The sequence below is a fragment of the Dasypus novemcinctus genome, chromosome 5 (assembly GCF_030445035.2).
Source record: "Dasypus novemcinctus isolate mDasNov1 chromosome 5, mDasNov1.1.hap2, whole genome shotgun sequence".
Taxonomy (NCBI): Eukaryota; Metazoa; Chordata; class Mammalia; order Cingulata; family Dasypodidae; genus Dasypus; species Dasypus novemcinctus.
Genome location: NC_080677.1, coordinates 132,738,572 through 132,755,388, shown reverse-complemented (window position 1 = coordinate 132,755,388; position 16,817 = coordinate 132,738,572). Strand labels below are relative to the sequence as shown.

The window sequence follows — 16,817 nt, the reverse complement described above, 5'->3', positions numbered from 1 at the left end:
TGCTTTGGGTGTAAGGTCCTAGAAACCACCACCTATCTTAAGGTCTTTAAGATGTTTCCCTACATTTTCTTCTAGTAGTTTTTTGGTCCTGACTTTTCTGTTTAGGTCTTTGATCCATTTTGAATTGATTCTTGTGTAGGGAATGAGATAGGGATCCTCTTTCATTCTTTTGGGTGTAGATATCCAGTTTTCACTATACCATTTCTTGAAGAGACTGTTTTATCTCATTAACATGGACTTGGTAGGTTTGTCAAAAACCATTTGACTGTGTAGGTGAAGGTTTATTTCAATTCTATTCCACTGACTGATGTGTCTATCTTTATGCCAGTTCTTTGCGGTTTTTTTTTTTTTTTTAATTTAATTTCCCCCCCTCCCCTGGTTGTCTGTTCTTGGTGTCTATTTGCTGCGTCTTGTCTCTTTGTCCACTTCTGTTGTCGTCAGCGGCACGGAAAGTGTGGGCGGCGCCATTCCTGGGCAGGCTGCTCTTTCTTTTCACGCTGGGCGGCCCTCCTCACGGGCACACTCCTTGCGCGTGGGGCTCCCCCACGCGGGGGACACCCTTGCGTGGCATGGCACTCCTTGCGCGCATCAGCACTGCGCATGGCCAGCTCCACACGGGTCAAGGAGGTCCGGGGTTTGAACCGCGGACCTCCCATATGGTAGACGGACGCCCTAACCACTGGGCCAAAGTCCGTTTCCCTTTTTGCGGTTTTGACCACTGTAGCTTTGTAATATGTTTCAAGGTCAAGTAATGAAACTCCTCCCATGTTGCTCTTCTTTTTTAGAATGCTTTTGGTTATTCAGGTACACTTTACCTTCCAAATTAATTTGGTAGTTACCTTTTCTAATTCTGTAAAGGAGGCTGTTGGAATTTTATTGGTATTGCATTGAATCTATAAATCAGTTTGGGGGAAACGGACTTTGGCCCAGTGGTTAGGGCGTCCGTCTACCATATGGGAGGTCCGCGGTTCAAACCCCGGGCCTCCTTGACCCGTGTGGAGCTGGCCATGCGCAGTGCTGATACGCGCAAGGAGTGCCGTGCCACGCAAGGGTGTCCCCCGCGTGGGGGAGCCCCACGCGCAAGGAGTGCGCCCGTGAGGAAAGCCGCCCAGTGTGAAAAGAAAGAGCAGCCTGCCCAGGAATGGCGCCGCCCACACTTCCCATGCCGCTGACGACAACAGAAGCGGGTGCCGCTGACGACAACAGAAGCGGACAAAGAAACAAGACGCAGCAAACAGACACCAAGAACAGACAACCAGGGGAGGGGGGGAAATTAAATAAAATAAATAAATCTTTAAAAAAAAAAATAAATAAATAAATCAGTTTGGGTAAGATTGACATTTTCACAATATTTATTCTTCCAGTTGATGAACAAAGAATATCTTTTCAAATTTCTTTTAGCATTATTTTGTAGTTTTCTGCATATAGGTCCTGTTTTTGTTTGGTTAAATTAATTCCTAGGTTTTTGAGTCTTTTTGTTGCTATCATAAAAGGAATTTCCCCCCTTATTTCTTCCTCAGATTGTTCAGAACTAGTGTACAAAAACATTACTGATTTTTGCATGTTGATCTTGTATCCTGCCACTTTGGTGAACTCATTTATTAGCTCAAGTAGTTTGTCGTGGATTCTTCAGAATTTTCTAAATACAGGATCATGCCATTCACAGTGAGAGTTTTACTTACTCTTTTCCTATTTGGATGCATTTAATTTTTTTTTTCTTGTCTAATTGCTCTAGCTAGAACTTCTAGCACAATACTGAATAACAATGGTGACAAGGGGCATCCTTGGGGAAACGGACTTTGGCCCAGTGGTTAGGGCGTCCGTCTACCACATGGGAGGTCCGCAGTTCAAGCCCTGGGCCGCAGTTCAAGCCCCGGGTCTCCTTGACCCGTGTGGAGCTGGCCCATGCGCAGTGCTGATGCGCGCAAGGAGTGCTGTGCCACACAGGGGTGTCCCCCGCGTAGGGGAGCCCCATGCGCAAGGAGTGCACCCATAAGGAGAGCAGCCCAGCGCGAAAAGAAAAAATGCAGCCTGCCCAGGAATGGCGCCGCCCACACTTCCCGTGCCGCTGACGACAACAGAAGCGGACAGAGAAACAAGATGCAGCAAAAAGACACAGAAAACAGACAACCGGGGGAGGGGAGGGGAATTAAATAAATAAAAATAAATCTTAAAAAAAAAAAAAAAAAAGGGGGCATCCTTGTCTTGTTCCAGATCTTAGATGTTGGCTGTGGGTTTTTCATTTATGCCTTTTATCATATTGAAGACTTTTCCTTCATTTCCTATCTTTTGAAGTATTTCTATCAAAAAAGGATGCTGGATTTTGTTGAATGCCTTTTCTGCGTTGATTGACTCCTTCAATTTATTAATGTGGTATTTTATGTTAATTGATTTTCTTATGTTGAACCACCTTGCATACCAGGAATAAATCCCATTTGGTCATGATATCTAAGACACTTTTTTTTTAAGATTCATTTATTTATTTATTTCTCTCCACCCCCTCATTGTCTGCTCTCTATGTCCATTAGCCATGTGCTCTTCTGTGTCTGCTTGCTTCTCCTCAGGCAGCACCAGGAACTGATCCTGGGACCCTCCAGAGTGGGAGAGATGTGCCCAATCTCTTGTGCCACCTCAGCTCCCTGGTCTGCTGTGTCTCTCATTGTCTCTCTTCTGCATCTCTTTTAGTCGTGTCATCTTGCTGTGCCAGCTCTCTGCTCCAGCCAGCTTGCCACATGGGCTAGCACTCCTGCATAGGCAAGCATTCCTGTGTGGGTCAGCACTGCTGTGTGGGCCAGCATTCTGCTTAGGCCAGCTCACCCATGGGCCAGCACTCTGCTCAGGCCAGTGCTTCATGTGGGCCAGCTCTCTGCTCAGGCCAGCTCGCCACATGGGCCAGTTTGCCTTCACCTGGAGACTCTGGGAATTGAACCCGGCACCTCCCATATGGTAGATGGGAGCCCAGTTGCTTGAGCCAAATCCACTTCCCCTAAGTCTTGATCTACTGTTGGATTCAATTTGCAATTATTTTGTTGAGAATTTTTGCATCTATGTTCTTTAGAGAGATTGGTCATAATTTTCTTTTCTTGTACTATCTTTATCTGGCTTTGGTATTAGGATAATATTGGCTTCATAAAATATGTTGGGTAATTTTCCCTCCTCTTCAATTTATTGGAAGAGTTTAAACAGGATTGGTGTTAATTCTTTTCAAAATGCTTGGTAGAGGGAAACAGATGTGGCTCAACTGATAGAGCATCTGTGTACCACATGGAGAGTCCAGGGTTTGATACCCAGGGCCTCCTGACCCGTGTGGTAAGCCAGCCAGCCCATGCACAGTGCTGTCACATGCAAGGAGTGCCGTGCCATGTAGGGGTGCCCCCGCATAGGGGAGCCCCATGGGCAATGAGTGTATCCTGCATGGAGAGCCACCCTGTGTGAAAAAAGTGCAGCCTGCCCAGGAGTGATGCTGCATATATAGAAAGCTGATGCAGAAAGATGATGCAACAAAAGAGAGATGCATTTTCCCAGTGCCGCCTGACAATGCAAGCAGATGCAGAAGAACACATAGCAAATGGACACAGAAAGCAGACAATGGTGGGGGCCAAGGGGAAGGGGAGAGAAATAAATAAAATAAATCTTTAAAAAAAAAAAAAGCTTGGTACAATTCCCTTGCAAAGCCATCTGGTCCTGGGCTTTTCTTTGCTTGGAGACTTTTGATGATGGATTCAATCTCTTTAAATGTGATTGGTTTGTTAAGTTATTGTATTTCTTGTAGCACTAGTGTATATCGTTTGTGTATTTCTAGGAATTTGTCCATTTCATCTGGGGTGTCTAACTTGTTGACAGTTTCTTATAATATTCTCTTATGATCCTTTTTATTTCTGTGGGGTCAGTCGTAACTTCCTCCATTTCATTTCTGACTGTATTTATTTGCATCTTCTCTCTTCTTTTCTTTGTTAGTCTAGCTGGGGTTTGTCAGTTTTATTAATCTTCTCAAAGAACCAACTTTTGGTTTTGTTGATTTTTTCTATTTTTTTTCCCTCAATTTCATTTATTTCTGCTCTAATCTTTATATTTCTTTCCTTCTGCTTCCTTTGTGATTGGTTTGCTGTTGTTTTTCTAGTTTCTCTAACTAGAGAGGTGTTCAAAATATTAAATCTTTGAGTTTAATTCTTTCTTCTTTTTTAATGTAGGCATTTGGGGCTATAAATTTCCCTTTCAAGACTGCCTTCACTGTATCCCATTAAGTGGGTTTTTTTTCCCAATATACATATAGTTTTAAAATTTATTCCCTGCTCCCCTCATGGCTTGCTTGTCTGCTCTCTGTGTCCATTTGCGATGCGCTCCTTTGTGTTTTTGCTCGTCTCCCTTTTTTGTTGTGTCACCTTGCTGAGTCGGCTCTCCATGGCACTGGCTGGTGAGCCCTGCCTTCACAAGGAGGTCCTGGGACGTGATCTCAGGGCCTCCCATATGGTAGATGGAAGCCCAACTGACTGAGCCACAGCCGTTTCCCTATCCCATTAAGTTTTGGTAAGTGTGTCTCATTTTTATTTGTCTCAATATGTTCACTGATTTCACTTGCAATTTCTTCTATGACCCACTGATTATTTAGGAGAGTGTTGTTCAGCCTCCACACATTTGTGAATTTTCTTAATTACTGTCTATTATTGATTTCCAGGTTCATTCCATTATGATCTGAGGAGGTGCTTTTGTATAATTTCAATCTTTTTATGTTTATTGAGAGCTGCAATGTGCCCTAACATGTGGTCTATCATGGAGAAAGATCCATGGGCACTTGAGAAAAATGTATAACCCACTGAATTTGGATTCAGCATTCTATTTATGTCTGTTAGGTCTAACTCATTTATCATATTGTTCAAGTTCTCTATATCCTTGTTGATCTTCTCTCTACTTGTTCTATCTAATGATATGAGTGGGGTGTTGAAGTCTCCAACAATTATTGTAGAGATGTCTGTTTCTCCCTTCAGTTTTGCTAGAGTTTGTCTCATGTGTTTTGGGGCACCCTGGTTAGGTGCATCAATATTTATGACTGTTAATCTTCCTGGGTGATTGTCCCTTTTATTAATATATAACGGCTTACTGTATCTCTTATAACTTTTTTGCATTTGAAGTGTGTTTTGTCTGATATTAGTATACCTACCTGTGCTCTTTTTTGGTTAATATTTGCATGGAGTATCTTTTTCCAACCTTTTATTTTCAGCTAGTTTGTATCCCTGGGTCTAAGGTGAGTTTTCTGTAAGCAGCATATGAATGGCTCTTGTTTTTTATCCATTCTGTATCTTTTGACTGGGGAAATTAATCCATTCATATTCAATGATACTACTGTAAATACATTATTTACTTCCACCATTTTATTCTTTGGTTTTCCTATACTATGTCATATTTTTGTCTCTCCTTTTACTCTTTTGGTTGTCCTTTCTCTATTCTTTATTCTACACTCTCCTCCTGGCCTCTCCTGTCTTTTTATTTCAGATTCTAAGGATTCTTTTAACATTTCCTGCAAAGGTATATTCTTCCTTGCAAACTCTCTTATTTTCTGTTTGTTTGTGAATATCTTATACTCACCTTCATATTTGAAGGATAATTTTGCTGGATAAAGAATTTTTGGCTGGCAGTTTTTCTCTTTCGGTACCCTAATTGTGTCATACCAGTGTTTTCTTGCCTCCATGGTTCCTGAAGAGAAATCTGTGCTAAATCTTATTAGATGTCCCTTGTATATGATGATTTGCTTTTCCCTTGCTGCTCTGAGAATTTTCTCTTTATCTTTGACATTTGACATTCTTAGTAGTAGGTGTCTTAGAGTAGGTCTGTTTGGATTTATTCTGACTGGGGTACAGTGCACCTCTTGGACTTTTTTTTTTTAAGATTTATTTTTTATTTATTTCTCTCCCCTTCCCCAGCCCCCCAATCCCCTCATTGTGTGCTCTCTGTGTCCATTTGCTGTGTGTTCTTCTTTGTCTGCTTCTGTTGCTGTCAGCGGCACAGGAATCTATGTTTCTTTTTGTTGCGTCATCTTGTGTGTCAGCTCTCTGTGTGGGCAGCGCCATTCCTGGGCAGGCTGCACTTTCTTTCGCGCTGGGCGGCTCTCCTTATGGGGTGCACTCCTTGCACATGGGGCTCCCCTACGCGGGGACACCCCTGTGTGGCACGGCACTCCTTGCGCGCATTAGCACTGCGTGTGGGCCAGCTCCACATGGGTCAAGGAGCCCTGGGGTTTGAACTGCAGACCTCCCAGGTAGTAGATAGACACCCTATCCACTGGGCCAAGTCCGCTTCCCTTCTTAGACATTTAAGTTCATTTCTTTCGTGAGAGTTGGGAAATTTTCATCTATTATTTCCTCAAATACTCTTTCTGCCCCTTTTCCCTTCTCTTCTCTTTCTGGAACTTCAGTGACACATATGTTGTGTTTCATGTTGTCATTCAACAGTCTGAGCCCCTGCTTAATTTTTTCCATTCTTTTCTCTCTTCAATATAAGCAGTTCTGTCCTTGGCATCACTTATTCTTCCTTCTATCATTTCGATTCTGCTGTTGTATACCTCTAATATGTTTTTGATCTCACATATTGTGTCCCTCATGCCCATGAGCTCTGTTACTTTTCTGTTCGGGATTTCAAATTTTTTTGTGCTTGCTTTTTCTCCTTTTTTTTCCTCCTTCTCCCTCCCTCCCTTCCCTGTTGTTTTTGCTGTCTGTGTCCATTTGTTGTGTGATCTTCTGGGTCTATTTCTCTTTTTTTGTCTTCTCTTCTCGTTTTCTGCTCGAGGATTCCCTGGGGTTCGATCCTGGGGATCTTCAATATGGAGAGAGGCTCCCTGTCACTTGCACCAGCTCAGTTCCTGGTTTCTGTTGTGTCTTGCCTTAACTCTCCCCTTCATCTCTCTTTTGTTGCATCATCATTTTTGCTGTGTGGCTTGCCGTGCAGGCCCTGGCTTGCCACATGGGCCTGGCTTGCTGTGCAGGTATACTTTTACCAGGAGGCCCCAGGGATTGAACCCGGGTCCTCCCATGTGGTAGATGGAAAGCCCAATCACTTGAGCCACATCCACTTCCTTCAATGTCTTCTTGATGTCATTTATGTCTTTAGCCATATTATCTTTCAACTCATTAATTTGATTTTGGAAATTTGTGTGAATCTCACTAATTAGTTCTCTCAAATCCTGTATCTCTTCTGGGGTTTTGATATAATCCTTTTCTTGGGCCATGTCTTCCATTTTCTTAGTATAGCTTGTAATTTTTTGCTGATGTCTAGGCATCTGATTAGGATGTAGTTTACTCAGATGCTCAATTTCTTTCTCTTTTGTAGGGATTTAGTGGTTGGAGGCTATTTGTTATCACTTTTTTTTTTATTCTTGGTTCAACCTGGATTTTTAGGATTGCCCCTGCTAGTTGTTCAAAACTGGGCTCTGAACCCAGTAATTGGTTCCGACCAGCTTCTTAGGGCCTTGGAGAGGGAAGCTATTAATATAAATGACAGAAAAAGCCCCTCTTACTTATTTTTAATTTTTCATGTGCCCTTCCTTGGTCTGCCAGCTGATGGTACTCTTTGGCAGCTCTCATTTCAGTGCCTGGTGGGAGTGTATATGTGCAACACAGACTAGATCAATGTGAGAGAGCTTCTTGCCTGGAGGCTAAGAGCCTTGTAATTCAAACTTTCTCAGTGACAGTTCTCCAGGCTTCTCTGGCAGCCCCCTATCTTTTCCTTGGTCAGAAATACTTCCATTCCCCTTTGAGTCCTCAAGAATCAGTCCCTGTTAGTAGAGGAGGAGATTGGGAGGGTAGGATATCTTTAGTCCCTTGCTGACTCCCCAGGCAAACAATGGTGTGGTCCCACCCATCCTGGAAGTGCTTCTGGAACACAGCAGACCAAATTGATGAGTTAAAAGTTGAGTTAGCCTTAGGCTGTGGCCCTCTCTCTCCCCTTTCCTGGGGTGGTGGATCCCTGGAGCTCCCTTTGTCTAGTGGCAGGCCCAGAGGCCTGAGAATTCTAAGTGTCTTTAGAGGGGGGGAGGGTGCTGGCAGCAGCAGCCACAGGTTTCAATTCACAGTTCTGTCCTCACGATTTCCCCTTCCCCTCCCCTTCTCCCCACCCCGTCCGGCTGTTTGTACTGTCTGTGTCCATTTGCTGTATGATCTACTGTATCCACTTCTCTTTTTGTCTTCTCTTCTCATCTTTCTCCTCTAGGATTCACTGGGATTCAATCCTGGGGACCTCTGATGTCAATTGTGCCACCTCAGTTCCTGGTCTCTGCTACACTTCACCTTGACTCTCCCCTTGTCTCTTTTCTGTTGCATCTTCATCTCGCTGCATGACTCACTTACATGAGCACTGGCTCACTGCACAGGCTCTCGGCTTGCTGCACAGGCACTTGGTTCACCAGGCAGGCATGGGCTTGCCACACAGGCACTCATGCGGGCACTTGGCTTGCCACATGTGTACGCACATGGGCACTCAGCTCGCCATGCAGGCACTTGGCTCACCATGTAGGTACTTGGCTCACCATGTGGGCACTGGCTTGCCAAGCTGGCAAGGTTCCTTTTCTTTTTCCCAGCAATCAAACCGGGATCCTCCCATATGGTAGGCAGAGGCCTTATCACTTGAGCCACATCCGCTTCCCAAAAGTAATTACTTTAAATTATTTTCAAATAAACCTTAAAGATTGAAGTATTTTTAGAGGAACTCAAGAAATTATATATTTAATTTTATTAAAATGAAGCATATCTTTGCTCTTTTTGTTCTGAAGTCTGTAACATGAACAAGAGTTAGCATTTATATTGATTACTTCCTGTTTTAGGCCTTAAGCTATGTGTTTTACAAGTATTGACTAATTTAATTCCCTCAATAATTATGACCATTATTATCACAATTTTACAGATGAGGAGGCTGGAACTTAGAGACTTAACTTAACCAACTGAGGACTACTTTAACACACAATTCCAGGAACACTATTCACCATGTAGTCTTTGTGAATGGTTCCCTCCTGGATATGTACAGTGCACAGCCTTTGCAGCTGTACATAGCAGCCCTAAACAGCTAATAAGTAATAGAGGCACTACTAACACCAAATTGCCTGACTGGAGCCTTTAAATGAAATAATGTACTGTTCCTCAAAGTACTGATTGTGTTAGGCACTATGGAATCAAAGAGTTATAAAACATCTACATGTGTGAAGATGAATGGCAAATCAAATTAGCATGTATTAAGTATTAGTTGATTCTATTGACAAAAACTGGCTGCTGGTGTTTAGAATTAGGGACAAATACCAAAGATGGTTATGAATGGTGTAGCATTTATGATTCCAAAAAGGAGATATTGATTATGTTTATAAACTTGTCTATTCTTCTGGGCATGATACCCTTTGATTGTATTAGATTCAGCTGATAGATCTTTGGTTAAATTTTGTTATGATTAGGGCTTTGATCCATCATTAGGGCATGCAGGATTGAGTACCCACCCACCTTGGTAGGCTACATAAACCAACACTCAATCAAGGATACACGGAAGTAGATACACAGGAGAACACAGAGGACTAGAGATGGCTCCATAGACACAGCAGAGGCCTCAGGGAGAGATGAGCCACAGAGTCTTGAGCCACATCTGCTACCCAAAAGTAATTACTTTAAATTATTTTCAAATAAACCTTAAAGACTGAAGTATTTTTAGAGGAACTCAAGAAATTATATATTTAATTTTATTAAAATGAAGCATAGAGACCTTGTGAAGAGAACAGAGCAGCTGAGCCCAGAAAGAAAGAGCCCCAGGAAAAGAGATGAGCCTTATACTAGTTTATGGCTAAGATCAGAAGAAGCTGGGACCACAGAGCATTAAGAGGAAGAAAGAAAGCTGAATCTCACAGGGATTGCCTGCCATCTTGCTTCAACATGTGGCCAGTGACTTTGGGTGAGAAAATACCTCATATAGTACCTTAAGTTGGACTCTTTAGGACCTTGTAACTGTAAGCTTCTACCCCAAATAAATACGTTTTATAAAAGCCAACAGAGTTTTGGTACTTTGCATCAGCACCCCTTTGGGTGACTAATACAAATGGTATTATGAAAGATTTGAGATTGTGGTAGACTTTCTAGAAAAAGTAAGCCTTACAAAAGTAGAGGAGAGAAAGACCATTTCCCCCAAAAAGGGAACAGAATGAGAAAAGAGGAAGGTGTCAGCATATGACCATATGTAAACATGAGGCCAGAACAGAGTCATAGACAGTGGAGAGTGCGTGAAGGAATCTGAACATTACCTTAAAGATAATGAAAAGACTTTGAAGATAAGCAAGAGTGGTGAGTGGGGTTTTAAGAAAAGTAATGTAGCAAAAGAGAGATTGGATTGAGGGGTGGAGTCTGCAGGCCAGAATATCACTTATATATATTTATGGAGCCTAAGCCTGAAGTATTGAGGAGTAGAAATGGAGGAAGCCAGAGGAATGGACAGAGGTTATGTGCAAGTCATCACAAAGGATGGGTCTCCTGGCGTTGGTTATTCACTGGATTAGAGTAGCAGTGGAAGATATGGGATATTGCTACACAGCATTCAAATCATTCATATGGGGCCATTCTTTTCTCTTTTCTTTTTTTAAGGAGGTACCAGGGATTGAATCCAGGACCTTGTACATGGGAAGGAGGTGCTCAACCACTGAGCTACATCCTCTCTCCAGTATGTGGTCATTCTTAATGGTAGTTCAAGGATAAAATACTGAATAATTTTCCAATTCTTTCTCCCAACTCTTAGATGGTCTTTATATCATTTATATTAGGAGGCAAGATTCCTTACCAAGAGTAGCGTGTTTTGTTTACCTTTTTTTTTTAGGTACTGGGGTTGGGGATTGAACCTGGACCTTGTATGTGGGAAGCAGATGCTCAACCACTTGAGCAACATCTGCTTCCCAAGAGTAGGGGTTTTTGGGGGGTGGGAGGAAGGGGAGTACTATTGGAACAAAGGGAAGTAATAAAGGTTTAAATTAACCACTTTGGGGAATGAGCACAGGAACTCAATGGATAGTTTGTGGAGCAGAATGTGTCGGAGACCATAAATGTGTAGTAACATCAGTATACATCTACATTTCTGGCAAAATGCATCAACTCAAATATAGGAGCGAAGCAAAGACATGGTAGAATTGGTCTGGGGTTGAAGATTTGCAGGGATATTGTGGCAGAAGTGAGGCAGGATGTGGCAGCTAAAGGCTTGGCAAGAGAAGTATTGTATTTATAAATCAGAAAGTTTAAGCCACAAGAGCAGAGAGAAAGGCATGAGTGAAAGGAGAAACTGAAGGACTGGAGGCATTGGTGATGTCCAAGCCATAGCTGGTGCAGAGCAGGAAAAAGCTAGAAAGATTCTAGGTTGTGGTAAAAGAATGGGATATTTAGTAATTTAGAAGATTAAAGACCCAGGATAATGGTCGCAAGAAGAATACTAGCTAACAATTCTGAAATAGCTAACATTTATGTAGCATTTATTATATGTCAGGTACTGTTTTAAACTTCGACATTTATTAAGTCTTTAAGTCATTTAATTCTCATTCTCAATAACCATGTAATTAATATAAGTGTGATGGTTAGGCTATTGTGTCAACTCGGCCAGGGAATTGTGCCCAGTTGTTTGGTCAAGCAAGCACTGGGCTAACTGTAATTCAAGGGCATTTATGGACTTGAGTCACCATTGACTTTACTGCAGTGCTAAATCATAGATAGCTGGTTATAATTACATCACTCAGGTAAATTGCCATCAGCAATGAGTGATGCTTAACCCATTCAGTTGAATGCCTTAAAAAGGGAAGTGATTCCAGGATTGAGAGAGAATTTTCCAGCTCGTCTTTAGACAGCCAATATCTCCCAGAACTCGTCAAGAACCTTCATTGGACTTTCATTGCAGCCCCTGGTTGCAGCCTGCCTGCAGAACCTGGACTTGTGTATCTCTACGGCTGTGTGAGAGACTCATAGAATCACATACTATGGGCAGATATCTCTTGATGATTCTGTTTCTTTCGAGAACCCTGACTAATACAATAAGTATTATTACCATTCAGATTTTACAGATAAGGAAACTAAGGTGCAGACAAGTTAAAGAATTTGTGCAAGATCATTCAGCTCCAGCTAAATTAGAATAGAAGTGATGAGCAAGGGCTTGCTAGGCTACAGTTTTGGAAAATTTACATGTGTTTTTGAATCATAGAAGTTAATAATAAGAGAAGAGGGAGACTGTGACCCTGGTATCAAAGTAAATGTGGGAAGTGATCTGGAGGGAATCTCTTCAGAAATAGCTTCATAAAGGAAGTGAAGAGTCATAATACGCAAACATTAAACAAAGAACAGAATTAAAAGCAATTGCAATTGGTCTCACACTTAAAAATACATTTTTGAAGATGAAGAACCTATGACTACTGCAAGCTCTGGATAAATATTTTATATATGACCTTGGCAAAGATGTCTACTTCTTGTAGGATATTCACAGTGCTGAAATTTTGTTCATTGTTTCACAAACATACTTGAAATCAGAGGGGTGTAAGCCACAGTTATTCTGAAATGGGATAAGCAGTTCATTTTCAAACTCTCAATTTAAAATCTACCAAATTCTGTTATTAAAGAATTTTATAAACAAGAGAAGAAAATATTTATATTAAACCTGAGAAATCAAAGGAATGCTCTCTGAAAATAACATTTTTAAGTCCCAATACATATAAACTTTTGCCCCATAACCAGCAGAAAACTTACCTGACTGGTGTAATGGGTCCTTCTGGTCCCTCCATCTCATAAGAGAAAACAGTATCCCATTTAAATCGTAGATACCAGTCAAAAGCACCTCTTACAATAGGAGAGGGTGTATATTCCAAGGTTGTGTAATCAATAACATCTATCAGAGGGCAAACCACCATTTTGGGGTCTTTGGAGATAGCATACAGCAAGGGCTCCAGCCATGCTTTGTTCACTTCACAGTGGCTGTCCAGGAACACCAGAACATCCCCTGGGAAGGCAAAACAGTCTAGTGTTAGTCCACATGGATGAAGCATGTGGCAGCTCAAGTTAAATTCAACTCAGTGAGGATTCGTTGAGCATTTACTACTTGTTCGGCTCTTTAATTTCATTGGGGGGAACAAAAAATACATATTAAGTACCAAAAAATGGGACAGTATGCATCACAGATATTCAAAGGAATCTCAGTGAACTATGGACAAAAGTAGTCTGGGGAAGATTCCAAAGAAGTAATGGTAACTGAGCTGGGCTTCAATTTAAAAAATCATTATAGCTTGACCACTGAATTAACCAACTCATTTTTTTTTTTTTTTAGGTGCCAGGACTGGAGATTGAACCAAGGATCTCATATGTGGGAAGCCAGTGCTCAAACACTGAGCCACATCTGCTCCTCTAACCAACTCAGTTTAACAAATGTTTATTGAGAGGATTCCTTTTTAGGTGTTGAGTTTGGTGCTGAGGATACAAAGACACAATCATTTTGCTCTAAATTGAAGCATTAATGAGGGAATATTCTACTTGGGAAAAACTGACATGGCATGGTTAGGCTTTTTCTTGTAACAACTATAAAATCATTAGGAAAGTATGGAAAAACATCACATGCTTAGATCAGAAGACTCAATATTGTTAAAATGGCAACAGTCCTCAAAGTGATCTACAGATTCAATGCAAACCATATAAAAAATCACAGCCAGACTTTTTGCAGAAAATCATAGACCTGTTTCCCTAATGAATATAGATGTAGAAATCCTCAGCAAAATACTTGCTAATCAAATCCAACAACACATAAAAAGAATTAGTTATCATCTTCAAGTGGGTTTTATTCCAGGTGTGCAATTATTGTTGAACACAAGAAAATCAATCAGCATAATACACCACATTAATAAACCAAAGAAGAAAAATCACGTGATCCTATTAGTTGATGCAGAAAAGGCATTTCTAGATAAAAAATCTACAAAATATAGAAATTGAAGGAAACTTTAACATGAAAAACCATTAGCTAGCATTGCAGTCAATGGTGAAAGGCCGAAAGCTTTCCCTCTGAGATTGGGAACAAGAGAAGGATGCCGTCTGTCACCATGGTTGTTCAATTTTGTGCTAGAAGTTCTAGCTAGAGCAATTAGGCAAGAAAAAGAAATAAAAGGCATCTGAATTGGAAGGGAAGTAAAACTTTTGCTTTTCACAGATGATATGATCCTATACCTATAAAGTCCAAAAAAAAAACTACAATAAAGCTACTAGAGCTAATTAGTTCAGCAAAGTGACTGGATACAAGATTACTATGTAAAAATACTAGTGTGTCTATACAATAGTAATGAGTGATCTAAGGAGGAATACAGGAAAAAAATTTCCATTTACAATAGCAATTAAAAGAATCAAATATTTAGTGCTCACTTTGGCAGCACATATACTAAAATTGGGATGATATTCAGTGAGATTACATGGCCCCTGCACAAGGATGACACACAAATTTGTAAAGCGTTACATATTTTTTTGATGTTCTTTCATAACTTGTAACAAATGTTCCACAACAATGTAAGATGTTGGAAGGGTGATGTATGGGAATTCTGCACATTATGCATGATTGTTTTGTAAGCTCACAACTTCTCTAATAAAAAAAACAGTGTTAAAAAAAAAAAGAATCAAATATTAAGGAGTAAACTTAACCAAGGACATAAAGGACATGTTATTCAGAAAACTACAAAACATTGCTAAAGGAAATCAAAGATGGCCTAAATAAATGGAAGGACATTCCTTGGTCATGGATTGGAAAACTAAACATCATAAAAATGTCATTTCTACTCAAACTGATATTGATTCAACACAATCTTGATAAAAATTCTTTTCTGCAAAAAGCCTTTTTTTTTTTTTTTTGCAGAAAGGAAAACCCAATTATCAAATATTTGGAAGAGTAAGGGGCCCTAAATAGCCAGAAATATCTTTAAAAAGAGAAATGAAATTGGAGGGCTCTCACTTCCTGACTTTAAAGCATTTTACTTAGCTACAGTGTAAAACAGCATGATACACATAGATCAATGGAACCAAATTGATATTTCAGAAATAGACTTGTTATCTATGGTCATGTGATTTTTGACAAGGCTGTCACACTCACCCAGCTGGGTCAGAACAGTCTATTCAACAAAGGGAGCTGGGAGAACTGGGTATCTATATTCAAAAGAAAGAAAGAGGATCCCTATCTCACACTTCATACAAAATTTAACTCAAAATGGATAAAAAACTAAATATAAGAGCTAGGACCATAAAACTCCTAGAAGAAAATGTAGGGAAATATCATCAAGATCTGGTGATCATGGTTTCTTAAACCTTACATCAAAATCAAAGCAACGAAAAAAACAGATAAATGGAACCTCCTCAAAATTAAATACTCCTGTGCTTCAAATGATTTAAGAAAGTAGAAAGGCAGCCTACTCAATGGGAGAAAATATTTGGAAACCACATATTGGATAAAGGTTTAACCTCCATCTTATATAAAGAGATCATACAACTCAATGATAAAGAGACAAGTAACCCAATTGAAAATGGGCAATTGACTTGAATAGACATTTTTCTAAAGAAGAAATACAAATGGCCAAAAAGCACAGCAAAAGATATTCAATATCACTAGCCATTAGGGAAATGCAAATCAAAACTACAATTAGATATCATTTCACACCTTATAGAATGGCCGTTATTTTTTAAAAAACCAGAAAACTGCTAGTGCTGGAAAGGATGTGGAGAAATAGGAACATTCCCTCTCTGTTGGTAGGAATGTAGAGTGGTACAGCCTCTGTAGAAGACAGTTTGGCGGTTCCTCAGGAAGCTAAGCATAGAACTGTTGTATGATTTGGCAATCCCACCTCTAGGAGTATATTCAGAACTGAAAGCAGGGACATGAACATTGAACATCAATGTTCATAGCAGCATTACTCACAATTGCCCGGTGTCCATCAACTGAAGAATGGATGTACAAAATATGGTATATACATATGATGGAATATTATTCAGCTATAAGAAGAAATAAAGTCAGGATGCATATGACCACATGGGTGAAACTTGAGGACATTATCTTGAGTGAAAAAAGCCAGATGCAAAAGGACAAATATTTTTTGGTCTCACTAATATGAACTAAATATAATGAGTGAACTCATGGAGTTAAAAATCTATAGAATGAGGATTGAGAAGGAGAAGCTGATACCTAGTGTATGTAGAATTTTTAATAAGGTTGTAATAAGACTGTAAATATTTGGAAAAAGAATGAGTTGATGGTAACACATTCTAGTGAGTATAGCTATCACTGCTGATTTATAAATGTGATTGTGGCTTTAAAGAGGTAGTCTAGGGACATAAATCTCAATAGGAAGAAAGCTAGAGGATAATCTAGGGATTTTATAAAATAGTGAGCTTGATGGTGGATGAAGACTGGTTTATAGTACAAATATAAGAATGTTCTATGAGCTAGAACAAAAGTGTTTAACTATTGCAAGGTATTAAGAATATGGCGATACATGGGGAAAATACAACTAATATAACTTATGGACCATTGTTAATAGTAATATTGTAATATTTTTACATCAAGGGCAACAAAGGTGCTATATCAATGCCAAAGGTCAGCAATAGGGGGTTATAAGGGAGTAGCGGGATCTGTCTTTTTAGAGTAAAGAAAACATTCTCAGATTGACTGAGGGATGACAGCTGGGATGAAATTGAGAGCCACTGAATATACACTTTGAATGCATTGTACAAGCCATGGGACTGTGTAATACAGTGAACCTTGTGGTAGATGATGGACTGTGGTTTAACATACAAATATGAGAACATTCTTTTTTCAAC

General features: G+C 40.2%; 1 protein-coding gene and 1 non-coding gene across 2 annotated transcripts in view; one reads left to right on the top strand and one right to left on the bottom strand.

Moving 5' to 3' along the window:
* GALNTL5 (polypeptide N-acetylgalactosaminyltransferase like 5) overlaps nt 1-16,817 on the bottom strand; it is a 74,822-nt gene that overhangs the window by 12,432 nt on the left and 45,573 nt on the right. The window contains 1 exon segment of the mRNA XM_058298016.2: nt 12,729-12,978. Within this exon segment, the coding sequence (XP_058153999.2) occupies nt 12,729-12,978 (250 nt within the window).
* On the top strand, nt 14,374-14,480 carry LOC111759942 (U6 spliceosomal RNA). Its single transcript, XR_002793777.1, has one exon. It is a non-coding gene; the product is annotated as a U6 spliceosomal RNA (small nuclear RNA).